Genomic DNA, 24,464 nt, shown 5'->3' on the forward strand with positions numbered 1-24,464 from the left:
CATGTCTTCACAAGGCTGTCTCCTTTGCAGATGGAGTTCATGTTGTATGCAGTACACTGACACATTTGCATGGCAGCAACACTCTACAGTTGGAAGGGGTCGATGTGCTGGCTTATTCAGGTTGTAAGACTACCACTACTTTGACTTAGTACTGTCATGTTTTTGCAATGTTTCATGGTGTGTTGGTGGTATTTGTTCATGTGTGCTGTTTGTTATTGATTACTGGGAGCATATTGTCTGTGGGCAGGTTTCATTTGGGACAGTGCACTTGTGACACTTGTGTAAGGTCTTGTGCATTGCTTTGTTTGATTTCACATTGCATGAAATGCCATGGTGTGTTGGGTGGCAGAGCTGGGGAGGGGTTGGGTGACATGGCGCTATTTTCATGTTGTATTTTGCAAGGGGGTAGTCATTCATGCAACATAAATGTGTGCTTTTTTTGTGACACAGCATTGGTTGTCTTTCGGCAGGTAGGGATGCACACAATGTAACAATTCCAGGTGACCAATCTCAGGCTGGTATGGTTGTGACAGTTGACTGTCCCTTATGTCATCATCATTGATTGTCAGCTGGTATGTGCCAGGGCTGTGTGCTCTCCACAGGGGTGTGATTTTAGGTGAAGTAATTAGCCACCAGCAGCGTACGGACTGCCTCACCACGTGCCCTTTCCCCTCCCATGTGCAGCGGCCGTGCTTGTGGTTGGGGATGTGGGGGCACCACCATGTCCACGGGCAGGCGCCGGCGTGTTGCAACATTGTGCAGGACACATGCTGCCACTATGATCCTGCACACTACTGGGGGCGCGTATAGCAGCTGCCCACCAGAGTGGTCAAGGGAGCGAAAGCGTGACTTGAGCACTCCGAATGCACGCTCCACTATGCCCCGGGTTGCAATATGGGCTGTGTTGTATCTTACCTCAGGTGGTCTGGTGGGGTTCCGAATTGGCGTCATCATGTGGGTGCTCAGTGGGTAGGCACTGTCCCCTGGGGAGGTGATGATGGGTATAATTAGTGGGGTTGTGACATTACTCAGTATCTGACATGCATGCATGTGCATTTATACTCACCAAGCAGCCATGTATCGCCATGCCGCCCAGCTTCTAGGTCCCGGTTTAGGGTTGACATTCTGTAAATGAAACTGCCATGGGTGGACCCTGGATAGTTGGCATACACTGAGGTGATGATTCCCTTGGCATCACATACTACCTGCATGTTGATGGAATGCTAGTGCTTGCAGTTTCTGTAGATGTGCTCAGTTGCCCTGGGAGGACGTGGGTGCAGTCAATGGCACCTAGCACTTTGGGGAAGTGTGCCACCCCTTAAAAATCCTTGATGACAGCCTGCCTTTCTGCAGGTGTTCTGGGCAGGTATATGTGCCTGCGGACTGATGGGTGTGCAGTCATGATGGCCACCACCTGGTGCAGGCAGCGTGACTGCGTGGCCTGTGATACCCCCCCCACTCTTGGCAGTAGTACACTGAAATTAACCAGTGGCCAAGAAGTGCAGTACATTGAGCACCTTTTGCAAGGGGCTCAGTGCTTGGGAGCACAGGATGGGTGATGTGAGGTCATCCTCCCACTCACTCACCAGGTCGAGTATTATGTGAGGTGGAAACCTGTACCTCCCATACACCTGGTCATCAGGCATCCCAAAAATGCTGGTTCTGGGTGTAAAAATTCTGGGCCTGACTATCTTCCTCCTCCTCCTGCGGTATCCCACGACCACTGCTGCGAGGAACGGTATATTCATCTTGGCGTCTGAGCTTGTTTGTTGTTTGCGTGCACTTTTATGCTGCGCGGGTCCACGTACGCCTGCTTCCTGCTGGCGTACGTGTTTCCAGATTATTGCGTCTTTTTTTGCGCACGCGTTAGCCCCGTTCGATTCCATGAATACGTGTTGTAGGCGCGCGTGTGGGCGTTCCACGTATTTGCCTCCTGTACTTCCCCTGTGACGCCCACATTTTCACGCGTTGTTCCCCATTCCGCGTGTTACGCCCCGTGTTACGCCTATTTTTGTTGTGTGCGCTTCGCTATATGTGCTTTCGCTGTGCACGTAGCGTACGCTGTTTGAAGAAGTGTGCGCCAGCGTGCACCACGCAAGATTTTAGCACACATCCATGGATTTACACGCGCACGGACTTCCATGAATCGCTGCACACGGGTTTCGCTCCGATTTTCGCACTTGCGCTGCGATTCGCACGCTTCTGCACGCTTCCGCACACTTGCGCGGGCTTTTTCAGCTCACATTAGTTCCATGAATCGGCCTCTGAAGGCTGTGCCCCTGAGGAGCCACCTTCCCTCTGTGACCGGGCATACACACTGTGCAGGGATTGGGTTCAATTGCCAGTGGTCCATTACATTATATTCAGTATACGGATAGATGTTTATTGAAAAACAGTATTTAAGTTATTTTATGTATGATTTAAATAGAGGGCACAAGTCGAGGGTACACACGGGGGAACGGGGTCCACCCACTTTATTCAGAGGTGGAACTCAGTCTCCCCTTGCTAAAAGAGAAGCATTGGATGTCCTCTTTGAATTTATGAATTAAAGCCGCCCTCAGGGATTAAACTGCAGTCATCAGGTTTGTAGGCTGGACACTTCACCACTGCACTATATAACCTGATGTAAAATAACAAACAACTAAAGGTGAAATATCCCATTTCGGTACTGCAAGTCCCAGGGAAAACATTTGTATTGGTTCTTGGAGTTTAAAACATGCACACCTTTTAAAGTTTTCAAAAAACACTATTAGACGAAAATATCCTGTCTAGGTTATTTGTGTTGATTTTATGGAAGGCAAACGCCATTCGTCTTGTTCAATTTGGGTGGTTATGCAAAGCCAATTTAATGAAATGTGCATATTTCACCTTCATATGCAAATATCTGGCGACGTCACATCCCATTGCGTTTGTTGATGAGTCCCCCCACTTTAATTTTTAGGACTTGACTCCTGTTTATATAGCACTTCATAACGGACTCCTTCAGCTTCTAAGCACTCGTCACAGATTGAACCATTGTTGCATGGTGTTTGCTGTTGCCAAGGGCTGTTTATTGGGAGATTACCCCTGAGCTATCTCTCCCTTTGGGCCTATGTCATGTTTTTGCATGATCATGTTCTGTCTAACAAAATGGTATCATAAAATATTTCGGTACATATAGTAAGAATACAACGTTTAGAAAACATATTTACATGGCGTTTTTTTCATAATCTGTCCTGAAATAGAAAATACGACATCTCACAAATGATGCTAATGACACTGAAAAATTATCACTCGTGTTGACCTTGAGACTGACAGAAGAAGTACCTTTCAGACATGTACCAATGCATTTTATCATAAGTCCACTGAGTAAACCAATGCTTTATGGCCATATACACTTCACCTCAGAAATCTTGGAAAATGTTCATGGTCTGGCGCTGGATTGTCCTTCTGCCTACGTTTTTAAAGTTGGCTTCAGAATGTAAAATATAAAAAAAAAATGCATACCTGGCAAAGACGATTCAACCCTTGGCGGCCTTATAAGCAACAGAACAAGTATCCAATGAAAGATGACACTTTGGCCAGCGTGTGCTGATTCGCACGTTTCTCCTATGGTGAAAGATGCTTGGCAAAGGCGACTCCCCATCCTCGTCCTCTAAAATACACAAAAGCAGTATGTTCATGACCTGAAAACAACTTGTGTTGCACAATGTTCCTATCGAAATGTTGAATGACGTCGCCGAAAAGCCGGCCATGATTTAGCGTTTTGTTTTGTGTGTGTGTGCACTTATGTGTAATGCTGGGCCGCTACCATTTGATACCTGGGCCCCACGCCATACAACCCTTGGTGTAGAACAGAAGGAGCAGATCCTCCAAGTTTTCCCTGCCAAGTTTCTGAAGTGGCGTCTCCCATCACCAGTCAGCCCCACCCCCAAATTTAGGTTTTGTTGTATTGTGCCCCTGTGAAGACCTCTGCTGTCAAAATAATACTATTGAGTGCGTTTCTAGGATTCGTGTAAGGATACAGTTGGTTTGATAGGTTCCTCAATTCCTTTGTCCTCCCACGTTCTTACCCATGACAACAGCAGTCAATACTGATAGTGGGGCTGCATTGGCTGTTTCTGAGCTGATGAGTTGTAGACTAATGTCTGAGGTGACAGATAGGGCCACTGTTATTTTGCTACTTGAGGTAGACCAGAATCCCAGAGCTGTATAAATTACACCTGTGTGCTGCTGAGTGATTCCTCCTTTTCTTTGCCCAAACCCTTGAGGAAGGGCTTGAGGTTATGTCAAGGCATGCTTCCTTTTTTGACTGTGCCCATTCCTCTCTTCTCTTAACTTCCAAGTGAGTTTTACTTCAGATGGAAAGTCAAACATGAATACAGAAAAAGGAAAAGAAGGAGGAATGACTCCAGTGCAAAGTTATTAGTGTATATATATATATTCAGTGAAAAAAACGTTGTTAAAGGGACGTTATGGTTCCAAGTAAAACCGAAAAACCCTTGAAATTCGCCAGTTATGGTAAGTTAAGCAACCATAACTCACGCCACCACCGTGCATTACTAAGAATAACCCCCATGACATCAAAGATGACATCACAAATATCATTCATGACATCACTGATGACATCACATGTGCATTTACTTTTCATGAAAAGTCTGTATAAGGGATTCTTATAGTAATGTTAATAAAAAAAGTGTGAAGGATTATTGGAATAAATATCATGAGGTACGTAGTGCATTAAGTAATACATTGATACAAATACCATTCTATTATCAGGTTCTTTCCAGTATACTAAGCTACTCATGTAGAAACATAGGCATTGTGTGCAACATACATGATGGATGTGCAATATTATTAATCTTACAATGCTGAATAGTAAAATGACAAATGCTTTGTTATGTACAAAGGGAGGCTTTCACATAACCAGTAGTTTAAAGGTAAAGAACCTTTTATTTGCAAGTTGATGACATAAGATGACCCCCAGCAGGAGGAGTACAATCTTCCCACTAAGGCCCTGCTTCTTCACTGGCTCTCCTTGGAACCCTGCTACATAAGATGCAGTTCTATGTTCTATAGTATCTAAGTGACAATAGACATAGTGAAGGAAATATTATACACTCATGGTTTAACAGGTAAACATTGGAAACACTGCACATCCTAACACCTCTCCTCCTTAAACATAACAAGTAACTGTGTGGGTGAGGACCCACTAAAATTGAAACCTGTAAAACACATATTGAACAACTGAAATTGAAACCTGTAAAATAAATATTATACACTCGTGGTTTAACAGGTAAAACATTGGATGCGCTGCAAGTCCTGGCACAAATCAAGAGCATAGATATATGACATCTAGTGGTTGATTAGGTAGAGTCACAAGAAAGTCCCTGTCTCCAACTAACTGAAGACAAATTAACATTGAAACGGAAAAGCCACCCTTTCCTTATTCCAAATAGCTCCTCCTTTGACCAACACTGACGAACCCAAGTCTTTCACAACTTGCTTGGGTTCAGAAAACAACGAGGCTCCTTTACGAACTTTGGTGGGGAGCTTGACTTTAATCCAATCACCCTCTTTGACCTTGAGTTCCCTACAACAATTCTTCTGATCATACCTCTCCTTGGATCTAACTCCAGCTTCAAAAATTCTCCTTTTTACACTCTCTAGATCCACATCCACCATTTTTGATTTGTCCATCCAACCTGGACATAAATGAGTATTTGGTTTTCTTCCTCTCAAGATCTCAAATGGACTCACGCCTGTGACACTATGGGTAGTTAGCCTATACTGGAACGTGCGTTCCATCACTGTTCTCACCCAATCTCCTCCAGTAGCCACCGCTATCCTAATAGCCTCCATCAGAGTCCTATTAAATCGTTCCACACACCCATTACTCTGGGGATGATATAAAGAAGTATTCACCTGCTCAATCCCATGATTCTCTAAGAATTCTTTAAACTCTCTGGAAACAAGTTGGGTCCCATTGTCAGACAAACACTTTCTTGGAAACCCTTCTCTCCAAAACAGTTGTTCCAAAAATCTGATTATACTACTACTGGATATGTCCTTGAGTACACATACCTCCGGCCATTTTGATAATAAATCCATGACTACTAATAGGTAGCTATCTCTGCCACCACCAATATTAAATGGACAGAGGAGATCCAACGCAATTTCGTCCCAAGGGACACGCGGGGACTCCCTCACTACCATGGGAACTTTTTGCACTTTCAAGCCTTTGTTTCCCTCAATACATTCCACATAGTCTTTGACTTGTTCCTCTATGTCCTTGTCGATACCAGGCCACCAAAATTCAGACCTCACAAGTCCCTTCGTCCTGGCCAGACCTAAATGCCCAACATGGGCCAACTCCAAGACAGACTTCCTCATACCGACTGGCACAACCATCTGGTGACCCTTGTATAAATAACCATCCTGAATCCATAGCTCCTCCCTCACTTTGGCAAAACCATTCATCTCGCCCCTGTGGCTCTTAATTTTACCTTCTGCAACCAGAGTAAGTACTCCTTGATATACAACATCCTCCGTGCAAGACACATCCCACTCACTTTTCTTTAATGTTTCATGCACCTGGAATATTTCTGCACTCTCCTCTGAACTTGTAAAGTCACTATCGTCAGAAATTTCCCTCTGGACAGATCTAGACAAGGCGTCTGCAACCACATTAACCTCCCCCTTTACGTGGAGCATGGTATACTGTAACCCTTGCAATGCCGTGACCCATTTCATAATGCGTCTTGACACTCCCTCCAAACCACCTTTCGTAAAAATTCCAACCAAGGGTTTATGGTCAGTGCAAATGGTGAAACTCCTTCCCCACAAGAATCTTTTAAATTTCTCGACACCCCAAATGCATGCTAGAGCCTCCTTCTCAATAACTGAATATCTAGATTCTGGGCCCTTCAAAGACCTGGACGCAAAAGCCACAGTCTGTAAACCTGTCTGATCCTCCTGCATCAGAACAGCCCCAACACCATAATCACTGGCATCAACAAAAAGCAATGTGGGTTTACTTTCCTCAAATATTTTCAAAATGGGAGCATTGACAATAGCCTCTTTTATCATCAAAAATTCTTTCTTGCACCGGTCACACCATTTAAAAACGACTCCCTTGCGAGTGAGAAATCTCATATTCCTCGACATTTCTGCTAACCCCTTGACAAATTTGCCGTAAAACTCCACCAGTCCCAAAAATGATAGTATGTCCCCTTTAGACTTGGGCTCCTCCATTCTTTTTATGGCCTCAATAGCCTCCTCCTTGGGTCTAACCCCTTCCCCAGTGATCTCATGACCCAGGTACACCACTTTGTTGGCTTTAAAAGTACATTTTTCCAAGGCAACGGTGAGGCCTGCCTCCTTCAAAATATCCAAAACTCTTTTCAAACGAACATCATGCTCCTTCTCATCGCTCCCACATACAAGAACATCATCCTGATAACACATCACCCCTTTTTCACCCCCAAGTAATTTATGCATAATACTCTGAAACACACTTGCGGCTGAGACCAAACCAAATGGCATGCGAACACACCTGAACAATCCAATCGGGGTGATGAAGGTGGTGAGATCCCTGGAATTAGGGTGCAATTCAACCTGATGGTAGGCAGATTTAAGATCTAGTATGGAGAACACTTTTGACCCAGCTACTCCCACCATCAAATCATCTATTCGGGGAAGAGGAAACCTGTCTGCCACAACCATGCTGTTTAGATGTCTAAGATCTATACAGAGCCTCAAAGACCCATTGCCTTTTCTGACTACAACTATAGGACTGACCCATTCAGATGCTTCTATCTTTTCAATGACACCATCTCTTTCCATTCTCTTGAGTTCTTCCTCTACATCTCCTCTAAGAGCAAGAGGAATAGTTCGCAGTTTTGCAATCTTAGGGACAGCTCCTTTCTTTAGGCGAATTACATGTACAAAGCCCTTAAGACACCCCAATTTCCCAGATAACGTGGTTTGTATCTCTGTGGGCTCTCCTCCCGCAACAGACATTACCTGCTCGGGATGACTTGCCTCAAGCCTTATCTTCAATTCAGCTTGATCACTCCATGACAACAATTCACCCCCTCTGTTGGTAACATACACACAACCTTTGGCCTTCCTGTCCTTAAACTGTAATTCAGCATCAAAGCAACCTATAATATCTATGGGAACATCTCCATAAGCATTTGCTTTAACAGTATTTTCCCACAGAGTACAACTATCGAATTTGTTCCTCCACACTTCCACACTTATCAAGGTGTAGTCAGCACCACTATCCATTAGCATGCGTACGGGTACACCTCGAATTACAACCTCAGCATAAGGTTTCTGCATTTTCACTCTGCCATTGACAGCATTCACTGTAAATACCACTTCTCTGCCATCCTCACAATATGACTCATCTTCATAACTTGCACTTATTTCATGCACTTGATTTGACCCAGCATTAAAATTTCTACAACATCGGGCAATGTGCCCTCTCACACCACACTCATTGCATATGATATGAATAGCAAAGCAATCCTTATCCGAGGCTATATGCGACAAGCTTCCACATCTAAAGCATCTTCTCCCTGGAAAACCTCTGGATTGTCCTAAATCCCTAACCATCTTGAAAGAATTCATGTCTTTGGGAATCCCTCTGCTATCTTTTGCAGGAACCCATTGACGCCATCCTCTGTCAGTAGCCGGTCTGTTCTCTTCGCTCCTTTTAGCATTCTGCGAGACGCGTCTTGGATTCCACATACTCTGCCTCTGAACAACCTTTGACACCTTCAGCACTGAACCCTGACTCTCATCCAACTTGGGTTTACCATTGTTCACAGTATCCGATTGAAGAACTTCAATGCACTTATCTGTGTGTTCCACCATTTTCGCTATCTCAATTGCTCGATCCAAAGTGGGGTTCCTCTCTTTCCATAGTTCTTTCCTAATACTGTCATTGGAACATTTAATCATTAGCTGGTCTCTCAAGTGCTCATCCTGACAGTGAGTGAATTTGCATTTCACTGCTAAGCCCCTTAAAGCCGTGACAAAATCCTCGATACTTTCCCCATTCTTCTGCTCTCTCGTGGCAAATTTATATCTTTCCAATATAATGTTCTCCTCCACTCTAAAATGCCTGTCCAGTTTGGCTAATGTCCTTTCATATGGACCAGCATCCAAAATGTCAGAAGGCTCCGGCAATCTCTTTAAGACCTCTTGGCCTGCAGTTCCCAAACAGTGAAATAGCAATGCCTCCTTGCGCTCATTGGAGTAGTTGGCACCAAACACTGCTAAGGCATATTTGCTGAATCCTTCCTTCCAGTCTTCCCATCTAACCCTGGGTTCACCTGGCACTGCCAGAAAAAACACAGGAGCAGGCACATTTGCCATGTCTCAAAGTTGCAGAATAGAATAACAAGCTTGCAATTCTGGTTTAACCAATAGAGCTCCCACCCAAACAGGTAGGTGACACTAATTAAAAGATAGCTGCTTGGTTATGTACTCACCCTGGAGCGCCTCACCAGGGTCATCGGCGGCGACTCCTTTCTCAACCTTGCTCAGTGTGGGGCCAGGGTGTCCAATGGCCGCTCGGAAAACACACAACCCAAAATCCAATTATAAAAGTGCCAAAGCCGTGTCTTTGCCAGCCCGGTCTCCACAAGTTCAACAAAATTGCAGGGGTCCAATTCCAGCTCCCACAGACCACGGAGCCTCCAGGGGTTTTCCTCTGGTGCTAGCAATGTCCCTCCGGTGGATGCCACACACTGGATGTCAGGCCGTCAATAATCCACTGAAAAAGGCCCTCCCTCAGGCAAGTCAGGCTGGCTCCGCTCCACAGCCAGCACACTAGATCTGTAGAAAAGGCGCTGGGGGTCGTCCTCCGGGTCCCAATCCCATCCTCGTCGCCAAATGTTATGTACAAAGGGAGGCTTTCACATAACCAGTAGTTTAAAGGTAAAGAACCTTTTATTTGCAAAATGATGACATAAGACGACCCCCAGCAGGAGGAGTACAATCTTCCCACTAAGGCCCTGCTTCTTCACTGGCTCTCCTTGGAACCCTGCTACATAAGATGCAGTTCTATGTTCTAAGTATCTAAGTGACAATAGACATAGTGAAGGAAATATTATACACTCATGGTTTAACAGGTAAACATTGGAAACACTGCACATCCTAACATGCTTTTTATTACAGTTTTGTCTACTGTGCAACATTTAATAACTAGCCAATAAAAAACACTTACTACATAATTGCATTATTTGAAACAAAACACAAATAACAACACACAAATGTGAGCATATACAGGGAAAATGAAGTAAACAACAGTATGATTAACTTTATACACAGAAATGAACGCTCTGCTTCAAAGCTACTACTTCTCTATGTATAACTATCATATAATGTGACTAGACCCTAAGGAGAGTAGTGTGCATACAATGTATAGAAATATGAGCATATCCAGGAAATTAAAGTGATTTAAAAAAAGGCAGAACAATAAGAAAGTGTTGATAACCTTACTGATTATCTTTATACCCACAAAGCATTACTGTTTCCATATCTGTGTTTTCCCCTATTTATATGTTTCATATGCTGTGAGTGAACCCAAAGTGAATTACTGTAAGAACATATTTGAAGTATAACTCTACAAATATAGTACTTGAATATGAATTATGAGTATATGAATTTTTAGTTCCTGACTGTTACTGGCCTAGACATGTCAGTAAAGGATAAAAGAGGGAGCCAGACATGTGATGTCATCTTTGATGTCCTGGGTGTTAGTCTTAGCAGTGCACGGTGCTGGCGCGAGTTATGGTTGCTTAGCTTACAATAAATGGTGAATTTCAAGGGTTTTTCGGTTTTACTTGGAACCATAACGTCCCTTTAACAAAGTTTTTAAACTGAATTTCATAGGTTTTCAGTAGCGCAACTTAACCATAACGTCCCTTTAACAATGTTTTTTTCACTACATTTCATAGGTTTTTGCTAGCTCAACCTAACTATAATAAGCCTTTAACCAAGTTTTCTCACTGAATTACATGGCCACGGTAGTGGCCATGTAATTATGGTTAAGTTGCTGTTTCCATAGGAAGAGCACTTTTTGGGCGGCTTATAACTTCGCTCCCCCTGGACAAATCCTTACCAAACTTTGCAAAAAAAGTATATGGCCCACTCTGAATCTTATCGTTTGGTGAGGATTCGTCCAGGGGGGGCAAAGTTATAGCGGGGGTCCCAAAACTTTTTTTTCCCATAGTCTGAATGGGGAAAAAACTTCAGCTGGACGGAATTACACCAAATTTGGACCAGGAGTAGCCGCTTGGTCCCAAAAGCGTGCTTTTGCAGATTTGGTGAAAATCCGTCCAGTAGTTTTTTTAAAAATGACCAAAAAGTAGGTCATAAAATAATAGTGATATCTGTGTTTGGTCCACGGACACACTTCCCTGTTCGCTCCACGGATAGTGTCCTGATTGGCCAATCGGCTTGTGTGATGTCCGCGGACATGCAACGTGTTCACTGATTGGACGATGCAGAGCATGGACGCGTCAGATTTTTGGTAGTGCCACCATCTTGGATTCGCGGACGTCCGTGGACAGCGCGGTGAAATTTGGTTTATAATTTGTATTTAGTAGAGTGTGTTGGTGTGTAAGAGTGTTTGGGGAGGGTGGGAGAGTTTGAGATAGGTTAAATGTTGTGTTTATTCATGTGGTAGACGGTCTTGTTGTTCGATTTGTCTGCAGACAAAACGGCTGTTCTGAAATGTTCTAAATAAACTAAATGGGGGGGTGTTCTGAGGATGCAATATGTGTCCGTTTTGTTCACAAGCAAGCTGAAACTGTTCTAAGAACACTCACGGTGTCCTGAAATGTTCATAGGGGTGTCCTGAAGACGCTGTCTGTATTGTTTGATGTCAAGTTTAAAGTGTTCTAAGAACGCTCGCAGTGTCCTGAAATGTTCGTAGGGGGTGTCCTGAAGACACTGTCCGTATTGTTCTCTGGCAAGTTGAATGTGTTCTAAGAACACTTGCGGTGTCCTGAAATGTTCCCAAATAAACAAAATGGGGGTATCCTAAGGACGCTGTCCGTATTGTTCTATGGCAAGTTGAATGTGTTCTAAGAACACCGTGGTGTCCTGAAATGTTCGTAAATAAACAAAATGGGGGTGTTCTGAGGACGCTGTTCGTATTGTTCGACTGCAAGTTGAAGGTGTTCTAAGAACACTCGCGGAGTCCTGAAATGTTCGTAAATAAACAAAATGGGGGTGTCCTGAGGACGCTGTCTGTATTGTTCGATTGCAAGTTGAATGTGTTCTAAGAACACTCGCGGTGTCCTGATGTCATGCCTGCCGGTCATACCTCTGGACCAGGAACAACTTCTCCATACAAGATGAGTTACGCCCATAGATCCAGTAGACCTTTTTACTCAAAATGGAGGTTGTTCGATACATTGCCCGGAAAACGACGTCTGCATTTTTCACGTCGTTAATTTTCACGTGACTTAGGCCCGTAACGTGTATCACGGCAGTGCGTACATAAGCAGCGTGGAAACTCCATTCGCTGCTTCTGATTAAGTCAATTTTGACGTTTGTAGCTGAACTCCGGACCTGCATTCTCGCATTCGTGTCAGCAAACTTCTTTGGTCTAATTTGAGCCTACTTTCCTCCACACGCTAATTCCTGGGTGGCGTGTATCCAGTTCGCGTGCCAATTTCCCCGCGGACGCTGTCTGCAAGCGCGGCTGTCCAGAGCTGCGTGAATCCTGTTCGCGTACCAATTCTCCACGCGGACGCTGTCTGCAAGCGCGGCTGTCCAGAGCTCCGTGAATCCTGTTCGCGTGGCAATTCTCCACGCGGACGCTGTCTGCAAGCGCGGCTGTCCAGAGCTGCGTGAATCCTGTTTGCGTGCCAATTCTCCACGCGGACGCTGTCTGCAAGCGCGGCTGTCCAGAGCTGCGTGAATCCTGTTCGCGTGCCAAATCTCCACGCGGACGCTGTCTGCAAGCGCGGCTTTCCTGTGCTGCGTGAATCCAGTTCGTGTGCCAATCTCCACGCGGACGCTGTGTGCAAGCGCGGCTGTCCTGAGCTGCGTGAATCCTGTTCGCGTGCCAAATCTCCACGCGGACGCTGTCTTCAAGCGCGGCTGTCCAGAGCTGCGTGAATCCTGTTCGCGTGTCTAAATCTTCAGGCGGAAACGCTGTCTACACGCGCGGCTGGTTTGGCTGTGTGTATGCTGTCGCGTGCAAATCTGCACGTGTTTTTCTGAACTACTTAGAACTTTTGGTACCTGTGACAGTCAACAGGTGAGATTCTTATTTTATTCTTCGTGGGAAAGGAAGTATTTCATGAACTATTGGAAGGTGATTGTGCACAGTACATTGGACGCTATCCTGTGATGCACCAACCCGGTATCTAGCGAGAGCCTCGTGCCGTTCGGGATAAGTCTCCCTTACTAATCTTCCCTTCCTTTGTCGTTTGTTTAACTCTTGGAACTCTTCAAGAAACTGTCCTGGAATTCTTCAGTTTAGCCTTAAGGTCAGTGTCTGAATTAATCTCAATTCTGTGTTTCTTAGTATTTGACTTGCGACAGTGTCTTATGATACTTATCTATTCTAGGCATACTTCCTATACAATTCCCACGCCCTTTCCAGTGATCCATCTCTCTGCCTGTTTTATTCAGTCAGAGAGTTGTATCATTTGGAAGGTCTAATTTGACCTGCCTACAATCAAGTCGTGTGAAGATAGGATCCAGAAAAGCCCTACCAAATTGTATCCTTTTTTGGTTACTGTATCCTTTTCAGTTGATACTTTGGTGATTTATGACACCTGAAATGTTCATAGGGGGTGTCCTGAAGACGCTGTCCGTATTGTTCTCTTGCAAGTTGAATGTGTTCTAAGAACACTCGCGGTGTCCTGAAATGTTCGCAAATAAACAAAATGGGGTTGTCCTGAGGACACTGTCCGTATTGTTCTCTGGCAAGTTGAATGTGTTCTAAGAACACTCGCGGTGTCCTAAAATGTTCGTAAATAAACAAAATGGGGGTGTCCTGAGGACGCTGTCCGTATTGTTCGATGGAATGTTGAATGTGTTTTAAGAACACTCGCGGTGTCCTGAAATGTTCGAAAATAAACAAAATGGGGGTGTCCTGAGGACGCTGTCCATATTGTTCGTTGTCAAGTTTAAAGTGTTCTAAGGACACTCGCGGTGTACTGAAATGTTCGTAGGGGGTGTCCTGAAGAGCTGTCCGTTTTGTTGTCTGGCAAGTTGAATGTGTTCTAAGAACACTTGTGGTGTCCTAAAATGTTCGTAAATAAACAAAATGGGGGTGTCCTGAGGACGCTGTCCGTATTGTTCGATGGCAAGTTGAATGTGTTCTAAGAACACTCCCGGTGTCCTGAAATGTTCGCAAATAAGCAAAATGGGGGTGTTCTGAGGACGCTGTCCGTATTGTGCTCTGTCAAGTTGAAAGTGTTCTAAGAACTGTCACGGTGTCCTGAAATGTTTGTAGGGGGTGTCGTGAAGATGTTGTCCGTATTGTTCGCTGGCAAGTTGAATGTGTTCTAAGAACACTTGTGGTGTCCTGAAATGTTCGTAGGGGGTGTCCTGAAGACGCTGTCAGTATTGTTCTCTGGCAAGTTGAATGTGTTCTAAGAACACTCGTGGTGTCCTGAAATGTTCGTAAATTAACAAAATGGGGGTGTCCTGAGGTCGCTGTCCGTATTGTTCGATGGCAAGTTGAATGTGTTCTAAGAACACTCGCGGTGTCCTGACATGTTCGCAAATAAACAAAATGGGGGTATTCTGAGGACACTGTCCGTATTGTTCGTTGTCAAGTTGGAAGTGTTCTAAGAACTGTTGCGGTGTCCTGAAATGTTCATAGGGGGTGTCCTGAAGACGCTGTCCGTAGTGTTTGCTGGCAAGTTGAATGTGTTCTAAGAACACTCGCAGTGTCCTGAAATGTTCGCAAATGAAAAAATGGGGGTGTTCTGAGGACGCTGTCCGTATTGTTTGCTGGCAAGTTGAAAGTGTTCTAAGAACACTCATAATGTCTGCGGACATTAAAAGTTTCCATGGGCCATAGTTGAAATGTTTGGCTCTATGGGTGTGATATGCTGCGGTGGTTGTGGCCAGGGCATAGAGTCTTGGGTGCATGGCCATTTGGCCATGCACCCAAGACTCTATGCCCTGGCCACAACCACCGCAGCATATCACACTCATAGTTGCTTATAACTTTGAGTCAAAAACAAATTTATAAGGAACAACGTTATAAGCCACTATGGGTGTGATATGCTGCAATGATTGTACTTATTATAATATACTTACTGTTTGGTTTAGTAACTGGAGTACATGTATTTCTTGTACATTTCAGTGATAAAAGAAAATTGCATGTTAGTATTAGTATTTTGTAATGACTTATTACATTGTATAATCAACATTTTTTTTATGGACCCTCATATTTAGTAGATTACAAACCAGAGTACTGTGCAATTTGCTCAGTTTCTGTGTTTGTTGATAAAATCATTGGGTCTGAGGGAGAAAAAAAAATCCATGTTGGATTAAAAAAAAACTTTTTTCTGTTATGCTACAGTTTATTTGTTTGTTTTCTGTGTTCACTTGTTGCTTCTGGCTAATGCTTTATACATTGGCTTGTTTCAGTTTTTTGGAGCAGTAACATATTATTTATTTGTTTGGATATTGTAAAGTTTTGGAGAAGTTAGATACCAGTAGGCGTATTCTAACTGTCTATTTTATTTATATATTTTAGTGGTATTGATTTATCTGTTTGGATATTGTTAAATTTTGGGACAGTTAGATACCAATTGGCGTATTCTAACTGTCTATTTTTTGCTCTAATTTAGTGGTATTCATTTATCAGATTAGTTGCTGTAGAATCTTTGGGCAGTTAGATAGCTTTTGGAATATTTTAACAGTTTATATTTTTTTTACTACAAGTTTACTTAAGGTTTAAGTACAGTTTAGTTATCAAATTTTGGTTTTAAGAACATTAAATAAGCGTTTGTAAGATTTGCTGGTAATCTCTGCTTTAGAGTAATGGTACTATCATTACATTCAAACCATCCACATTTCTTTTGTATACATGCAGTGTAGTGCCCTGAATTCGTTGTAGCTCCTGCGTGGTAGATTATACCTAATGTTGTGAAGGTTTTCTTACCAAGTGATATTTGACCATGTGTGAATCCAGTCAGCTTGCAGTTGTTTTTGGTACCATCTGCATTGTAACATAGAAGCATTAGTATTACGTATTTACTATGTGTTTGTATTACTAACGCGGAGCGATTATCCGAATTGCAGGTAGTACATAACCTACCATGGTTTGCATTTTGTACAAGTTGCTGAAATGTGATTGATTCACAATTAGGTATTGATATATATATGAAGCGTTCATTGGGGATTTCTTCCTGTGTAAGTAAATGTTGTCAACAATAGAATATTATTGCTACGTTTGCGTAGCAACTTACTCCAACTATATTTGAGAGTTTAAATGGACCAGGTAGTTCTGTATCTGATTGATTTTTTTTTAGGTTGTCTTCCTTCTTTGATGAAGTACCTGGTTTACTTTCCCTAATGGGTTCTTTTATGTTTGTGGTACTTGATGAAGTTTTAGTTTCTTTTACTCTATTTGGAGGATTTGCAGTGACATCCTGTTGCATTTCTGTTTGATTTAGTTTTCTTTTAGAATGTTTTACTTTTTGTGGCACAAAATATGTGTTTAGATGGGGGGTGTATAGTGAGCGAAGTCTATTGTATTATAAAATGCAAGGAATATCAGCGTTTACTTTACTTGCATCAAAGTTGATTAGAAATAGACCGTTAATTGTACGTAAGCGTGATAGTGCTACGTAGCTCAAGCCTTCTTTAAAGACTATGTTACAAATGTCTATCATTGCTTTGTCTAGGGTAAGACCTTGTGATTTATGAATGGTGACTGCGTATGCAAGAGTTAGAGAAAATTGTTCTCTGCGTACATACATGTATTTGAAGAGAAGGAATCGAGCTGTTGAGCGTCCTATCCTTTTTACTTCTGAAAGTTTGTCAAAGAGAATATTGACAGACTGAATTTTGTTGTCACGTGGGTATGTTTGAAAGCCAACAACTGTACCCAGTGCTCCATTAACTAGTCCTTGGTCCACATCAAGGTTACGTTTAAGCATTACTCTGCAATTTAAGGATAATTTTAATATCTTATCCAAGCCTGCTGTGTTTGAGATTGATTTTTCGAAACTATTTAGTCTTGTTGTGGCTTGGTCACACATGGGTAGTGTCATACCATGTACATCTAATTTGTCTGTGGCGTTAATTTTCATTGTTGGTTGCATTTCTTTACTTACAATTATTTCATTGAATTTTAAACAGCTTGCAAGAGTTGGCATTAAGGCCATGCAATTGACATTTTTGTGGGCTAATTCTTCCATAACATCTGTAGCACATGCATTGTCACCATAAAGTGCATGAATGTGTCGGGTTTTCAATATTGCTTCTGCTTCTTTAGAAAGTATACCAACTCTGATACTTTTTAAGATGTTGGCATAAGTGAGATCTGCAGATTGCCGCATGTTTTCTGTTAGTTCTCTGTATTGGAAATGTTGCCAAAGGTTGACATTTCCAATGCTGCCAACAGTTTTACAGCAGAGTTTGTGTGCTAATGTTTTAAAAATAGGCTCACCTTTTCTTGGTGTTAATTGAAGAAGATCTCCGAAAACAATAATGTGTTTTCCTGCAAAGAGCTCTTCATAGTTTGTTTTGAATACTTCTTGTAATCTGAGGTGAATCAAAGCCAACATTAGGTTGGACACCATGCTCACTTCATCTATTAGTAGCATTTTCATTTGTTTCAATACTCTGCGTAGTTCCATTGCAGCTTCTGTAGAAAGTTTGTAATAGTCTAATTTGTGTTGGTGTTCTTCTGGCAGGAGTAGTAATCGGTGTAAAGTGACACCACCTATTTTGTAAGCAGCTAAACCTGTGGGGGCAGTGACAACAGCTGACAGTTTGTTGTTTGTCAATTGTTGAAGGAACTTACTGATTATTTTGATTAGGAATGTTTTGCCAGAACCAGCTTCACCACTGACATACAATAGTATAGGTTTGTAATTTTGGCAGATGCATTCTTTGTTTTCATGTTGTACACCATGTGCAATTTATTTTGTTACTTCTTGAAAAATGCTACGTTGCTCATTGTTTAGTTTTGATTGTAGTATAGTTACGTCTTCTTTATCTTCATACTGACACATGGGGGCCGATTCATGGAACAAACGTGCGCCGAAAATCTACGCGCAAGCAGGCGCAAGCAGGCGCAAGCGGAAAAAAAGAGGCGCACGCGCACGCGTGCGATTCATGGAAGTCCCTGCGCGTGTCTTCCTCGGGATGTGTGCCAAACCCGTGCATGGTGCACACGTCACTGCAACATCGTGAAAGGCGTGCGCGACGCGCACAGTGAAAGCGCACAACCGCAGCGCACACACCAGAAAGTGGGCGGGACATGGGGCGTAACGCGCGGAATGGGGAACAACACGCGAAAATAAGGGCGTAGCTGGGGATGTACTGCAGGGAAGCAGACGGAACGCCCACACGCACTCGAACCACTCGTATTCATGGAATCGAATAGGGCAAAGCCACGCACAGCCAAAGACACGCACAAGCTGAAACACGGCCGCCACACGAAGGCAGGCGGTAGAGTCCCAGCGCATCAAAAAAGTGGCGCGCGGGAAGTTAAATACGCGATTGAGCGGGTACGTGGATTTCAGGGGTGCGCGAGAAATTCTACACGCGATTGGCCTGGGTACGTGTATTACAGGGGTGCGCGAGAAAATCTACACGCGATTGGCCTGGGTACGTGGATTTCAGGGGTGCGCGAGAAAATCTACACGCGATTGGCATGGGTACGTGGATTTCAGGGGTGCACGAGAAATGCTACACGCGATTGGGCTGGGTACGTGTATTACAGGGGTGCGCGAGAAAATCTACACGCGATTGGCCTGGGTATGTGGATTTCAGGGGTGCGCGAGAAATGCTACACGCGATTGGCCTGGGTACGTGTATTACAGGGGTGCGCGAGAAAATCTACACGCGATTGGCCTGGGTATGTGGATTTCAGGGGTGCGCGAGAAAATCTACACGCGATTGGCCTGGGTACGTGGATTTCAGGGGTGCGCGAGAAAATCTACACGCGATTGGCCTGGGTACGTGTATTATAGGGTGCGCGAGAAAATCTACACACGATTGGCCTGGGTACGTGGATTTCAGGGGTGCGCGAGATATGCTACACGCGATTGGCCTGGGTACGTGGATTCCAGGGGTGCGCTAGAAAATCTACACGCGATTGGCCTGGGTACGTGTATTACAGGGGTGCGCGAGAAATCCTACACGCGATTGGGCCTGTGCGAGTGGGGCAGTGTATTACGTGGGTGTGCGGGAAGTTGAAGAGGTGAATTGCCAGTGTGGGTCCTCCCAGGTCTCCCCTCTACCCCCTCCATGACCTCTGCAGGCAAGCCACACCACAGGGGACTACCCTGCACCCCTGGTCATGTCCCGCAGGCAGCCCATCCACCATGGGCATGCCCCCCAGCCAAGCCACATGTCCCCTTGCACCCCCACCCCCCAGCACTGTGGGGCACCTGCCAGCAGGCCCCCAACCATGTCCCACTCATGTCCCCTTGCACCCCCACCCCCCAGCACTGTGGGGCACCTGCCAGCAGGCCCCCAACCATGTCCCACTCATGTCCCCTTGCACCCCCACCCCCCAGCACTGTGGGGCACCTGCCAGCAGGCCCCCAACCATGTCCCACTCATGTCCCCTTGCACCCCCACCCCCCAGCACTGTGGGGCACCTGCCAGCAGGTCCCCAACCATGTCCCCTTGCACCCCCACCCCCCAGCAGGCCCCCAACCATGTCTCCCACCACCCCCACCCCTCCAGTCACCAGGGGCAGCCTCCACCAGGCCCCCACCCATGTCCCCTTGCACCCCCACCCCCCAGCACTGTGGGGCACCTGCCAGCAGGCCCCCAACCATGTCCCACTCATGTCCCCTTGCACCCCCACCCCCCAGCAGGCCCCCACCCATGTCCCCTTGCACCCCCACCCCCAGCACTGTGGGGCACCTGCCAGCAGGCCCCCAACCATGTCCCACTCATGTCCCCTTGCACCCCCACCCCCCAGCAGGCCCCCACTCATGTCCCCCTGCACCCCCACCCCCCAGCACTGTGGGGCACCTGCCAGCAGGCCCCCAACCATGTCCCCTTGCACCCCCACCCACCAGCAGGCCCCCAACCATGTCCCACTCATGTCCCCTTGCACCCCCACCCCCCAGCACTGTGGGGCACCTGCCAGCAGGCCCCCAACCATGTCCCCTTGCACCCCCACCCCCCAGCAGGCCCCCAACCATGTCTCCCACCACCCCCACCCCTCCAGTCACCAGGGGCAGCCTCCACCAGGCCCCCACCCATGTCCCCTTGCACCCCCACCCCCCAGCACTGTGGGGCACCTGCCAGCAGGCCCCCAACCATGTCCCCTTGCACCCCCACCCCCCAGCAGGCCCCCACTCATGTCCCCTTGCACCCCCACCCCCCAGCACTGTGGGGCACCTGCCAGCAGGCCCCCAACCATGTCCCCTTGCACCCCCACCCCCCAGCAGGCCCCCACTCATGTCCCCCTGCACCCCCACCCCTCCAGTCACCAGGGGCAGCCTCCACCAGGCCCCCACCCATGTCTCCCACCACACCCACCCCTCCAGTCACCGGGGGCAGCCTCCACCAGGCCCCCAACCATGTCCCCTTGCACCCCCACCCCCCAGCACTGTGGGGCACCTGCCAGCAGGCCCCCAACCATGTCCCCTTGCACCCCCACCCCCAGCAGGCCCCCACTCATGTCCCCCTGCACCCCCACCCCCCAGCACTGTGGGGCACCTGCCAGCAGGCCCCCAACCATGTCCCACTCATGTCCCCTTGCACCCCCACCCCCCAGCACTGTGGGGCACCTGCCAGCAGGCCCCCAACCATGTCCCACTCATGTCCCCTTGCACCCCCACCCCCCAGCACTGTGGGGCACCTGCCAGCAGGCCCCCAACCATGTCCCCTTGCACCCCCACCCCCCAGCAGGCCCCCAACCATGTCTCCCACCACCCCCACCCCTCCAGTCACCAGGGGCAGCCTCCACCAGGCCCCCACCCATGTCCCCTTGCACCCCCACCCCCCAGCAGGCCCCCACTCATGTCCCCCTGCACCCCCACCCCTCCAGTCACCAGGGGCAGCCTCCACCAGGCCCCCAACCATGTCCCCTTGCACCCCCACCCCCCAACACTGTGGGGCACCTGCCAGCAGGCCCCCAACCATGTCCCACTCATGTCCCCTTGCACCCCCACCCCCCAGCACTGTGGGGCACCTGCCAGCAGGCCCCCAACCATGTCCCCTTGCACCCCCACCCCCCAGCAGGCCCCCAACCATGTCTCCCACCACCCCCACCCCCCAGCAGGCCCCCACTCATGTCCCCCTGCACCCCCACCCCTCCAGTCACCAGGGGCAGCCTCCACCAGGCCCCCAACCATGTCCCCTTGCACCCCCACCCCCCAGCACTGTGGGGCACCTGCCAGCAGGCCCCCAACCATGTCCCACTCATGTCCCCTTGCACCCCCACCCCCCAGCACTGTGGGGCAGCCTCCACCAGGCCCCCAACCATGTCCCCTTGCACCCCCACCCCCCAGCACTGTGGGGCACCTGCCAGCAGGCCCCCAACCATGTCCCCTTGCACCCCCACCCCCCAGCAGGCCCCCACTCATGTCCCCCTGCCCCCAGGTCCTGACGAAACACAATCATGGCAGTAATGGGCAGCATACCCAGCACAAACACCCAGGCAAGGATTGCATCCACCCACATAGTAGATGCAATTACATGATACAACCCCAATGGCAAGTATGTAAATGAACACATGTCCCTCACACACACATACACAATGGGTGCAAGTGAATGTCAAAACCCATATCATGACATGCATGAAACCAATGAGAAAATACCACAAATGTAAGTAATAAATATATGTATTAAAGATGAAAATGAAGTAAAGAAATAAAACACACAACAATGGGGATGACAAAACAAATGGTCCATGTCCGAGAACAAATAGAATAAATCAAAAAACAAAGGAATCCAAAAAATAATGTAGTCCAAAGCAAAATAATGGTGGGAAAAATAAGGAAAAACCATTGCCTCATGGTGAACACAAATATAAATCCAACAAATGTTTTCCAAACATCAAACTATGTACAAGAATATCCCAGGGTCCATGAGCCCAACATCATAAATTAAACCTACTACTACTAACTAATATTAAAAATATATACAGAAAAGTGGCCATTGTCCGAGCGGTCCAAAAAATACTTAAAAAATAAAGGAAACCTAACACTAACTAACTAAAGAACTATATACAATGGCAGCGGGCAAGTCCTGCGGCTCACTCTGTGATGTTGCTGGCCAGGGCATCCTCGAACTCCATGTCGATGTCCCGGAGGCGGGACTCTGTCCTGGCCCCGAGGTCTCGCAGGGACAACCCCGTGTCCACCTCAAACTCCCTGCGAGCTTCCTCGAGGCACTCAGCCCGCCTCAACGCCCGACGCATGGAGAACTCCGCCCTGACCATGGTGAGCCGCTCCTCTTCCGCCCGCTGCCGCTCCGCACCTATCCGCTGGACCAACTGTTCCCACACGGAAGACACTGCCAATCCAGGGTGCTCCTGCCCTCCGGCCGATGCCTGCCCCTCTGATCTTGATGGCCCCGAGCCATGATGCCTCCCACGTCGAGCCTGCTGCTGCCTCCGACGCCACTGCCTCTGCCAGCACGACGGCATCCAGGCTGATGGAATCCACCGATGCCGTCGTGCACGTGCCCTGCCAGATGATGCCGGCACATCCTCCATCTGCAGGGGGACAGTTGCTGGTGTGTCCACCCCTGCTGGACCTTCGACTCCCGACTGTGGCAGGGATGGGGTCCCCACCGAGCTGGCTGCGTTGGTCGGGGCAGGTCCACAGGGGGCCCTGGTGGCATCTGGGCCGGAAGACGGCATGGAGCACGACTGGCGCATAGCCTCCACAGAGGAGGAGAGGGTCGCCAGAAGGCCACACACATGTAGGAAACCCCCGACCATGGCGGCTCCCAAATGGTTCACGTACGCACGGTGCTCTTCGTGATGATGTGCATGCTCCTCCCGGGAAGCATGCACCTCATCACGAATGCCAGCCATGCGCAACGCGACACCAATCAGGACCCTCTCCACACGGCCAGGGGTCCCCTCGTCCGCAGGTAGAGGAGTGTCAGATGACATGGACATCTCCCCTACCTGCGGACGGGCCTGGGATGGGGCATCCCTGCTGGTGCATGGTGGTGCAGTCACAGTGTCAGGTACAGTGACATGCACAGGCACCTCCACGGCGACCTGTGCTGCCTCCTGCCCCTGGCCCTGGACTGCACCACTTGCACCAGCGGGGATGCCCCCACCAGGCCCCATGTGTGGCTCAGTAGCGGCCTCCTCCCCCTCTGTGGAAACCACCAACCTGGATGTCTCCACGCCGTCTTCCGCCGGTGCAAGCCCCTGTGGGGGCTCACCCACCCCTTCCGCTGCAGCCGTGGTGGCATCCCCGCCGCTCTGCTCCACAGCGCCTTCTCCGTCCTCTTCTTCACTTGCCACTGTGTAGAGGGAGACATAGAACACAAGCATCAGGGTACTGTACAATGGTCCCCTAGACAGGAAGCAACAGCAGATGAGTGGCACTGTCATACATCACTTCCATCATGTCCCGCCACAACACATGGGTCAGTGCAGGCAAAACACATACAGTAACAGGCATGGCGCATGCCATGGACATTGGCATACATGACCAAGGGACACATGATTCATACAATGTTGGTTTTAAACTCACATGCATCATGGGTCTTGCCATCACATGCACACACCTCACTGTAGTTCCATCCATCTGGCCTCGTACACCACAGACGCAGTGGATACAAGGATGACTAGGCTGCATCAGTGAATCTGAACATTGTCACAGACATGTGTCATGCATCCATGGCAGTTACAAGTCACAGACACGCAGTTCAGACACACACACATGGGCACCATACGTGTACATGGGACCAGCACCCATCCCTCACCCCCACCCATGTCCAGGAACAGAGACTGCCATGCTTCCATGTGTCCATTCCGCACAGAGCCCCCCATGTTGCAATAGAACACATGCACCAACCATGTGGTTCACACATCACTGTACTCACATGCCTGACCATGATGTCCCTGCACACACACATACGTACATGGCCTATGTCACACATACAGGCAGGTATCAGACAACCAGCACACTGCAACATGCCCTGTCTCACACAGTAATGCTTGGCCACTTACCGGCCAACTCCAGATGGGTCTGCCTCCGAAGGATCTGGGCGTGGAGCGCTGGGTCTACGCGTTCCAGGACCCTCATCTCGATGTCACTCAGGCG

The 24,464-nt window shown here is 47.5% G+C and overlaps 1 protein-coding gene across 1 annotated transcript in view; it reads right to left on the minus strand.

Moving 5' to 3' along the window:
• IL18RAP (interleukin 18 receptor accessory protein) overlaps positions 1 to 24,464 on the minus strand; it is a 644,980-nt gene that overhangs the window by 418,658 nt on the left and 201,858 nt on the right. The window contains exon 2 of the mRNA XM_069636930.1: positions 3,487 to 3,634. Coding sequence (XP_069493031.1) covers positions 3,487 to 3,625 — 139 coding nt within the window. The 5' untranslated portion in view covers positions 3,626 to 3,634. The remainder of the gene's footprint in view (positions 1 to 3,486; positions 3,635 to 24,464) is intronic.

The sequence above is a fragment of the Ambystoma mexicanum genome, chromosome 7p (genome assembly GCF_040938575.1).
Source record: "Ambystoma mexicanum isolate Mex_15411 chromosome 7p, UKY_AmexF1_1, whole genome shotgun sequence".
Lineage (NCBI taxonomy): Eukaryota > Metazoa > Chordata > Amphibia > Caudata > Ambystomatidae > Ambystoma > Ambystoma mexicanum.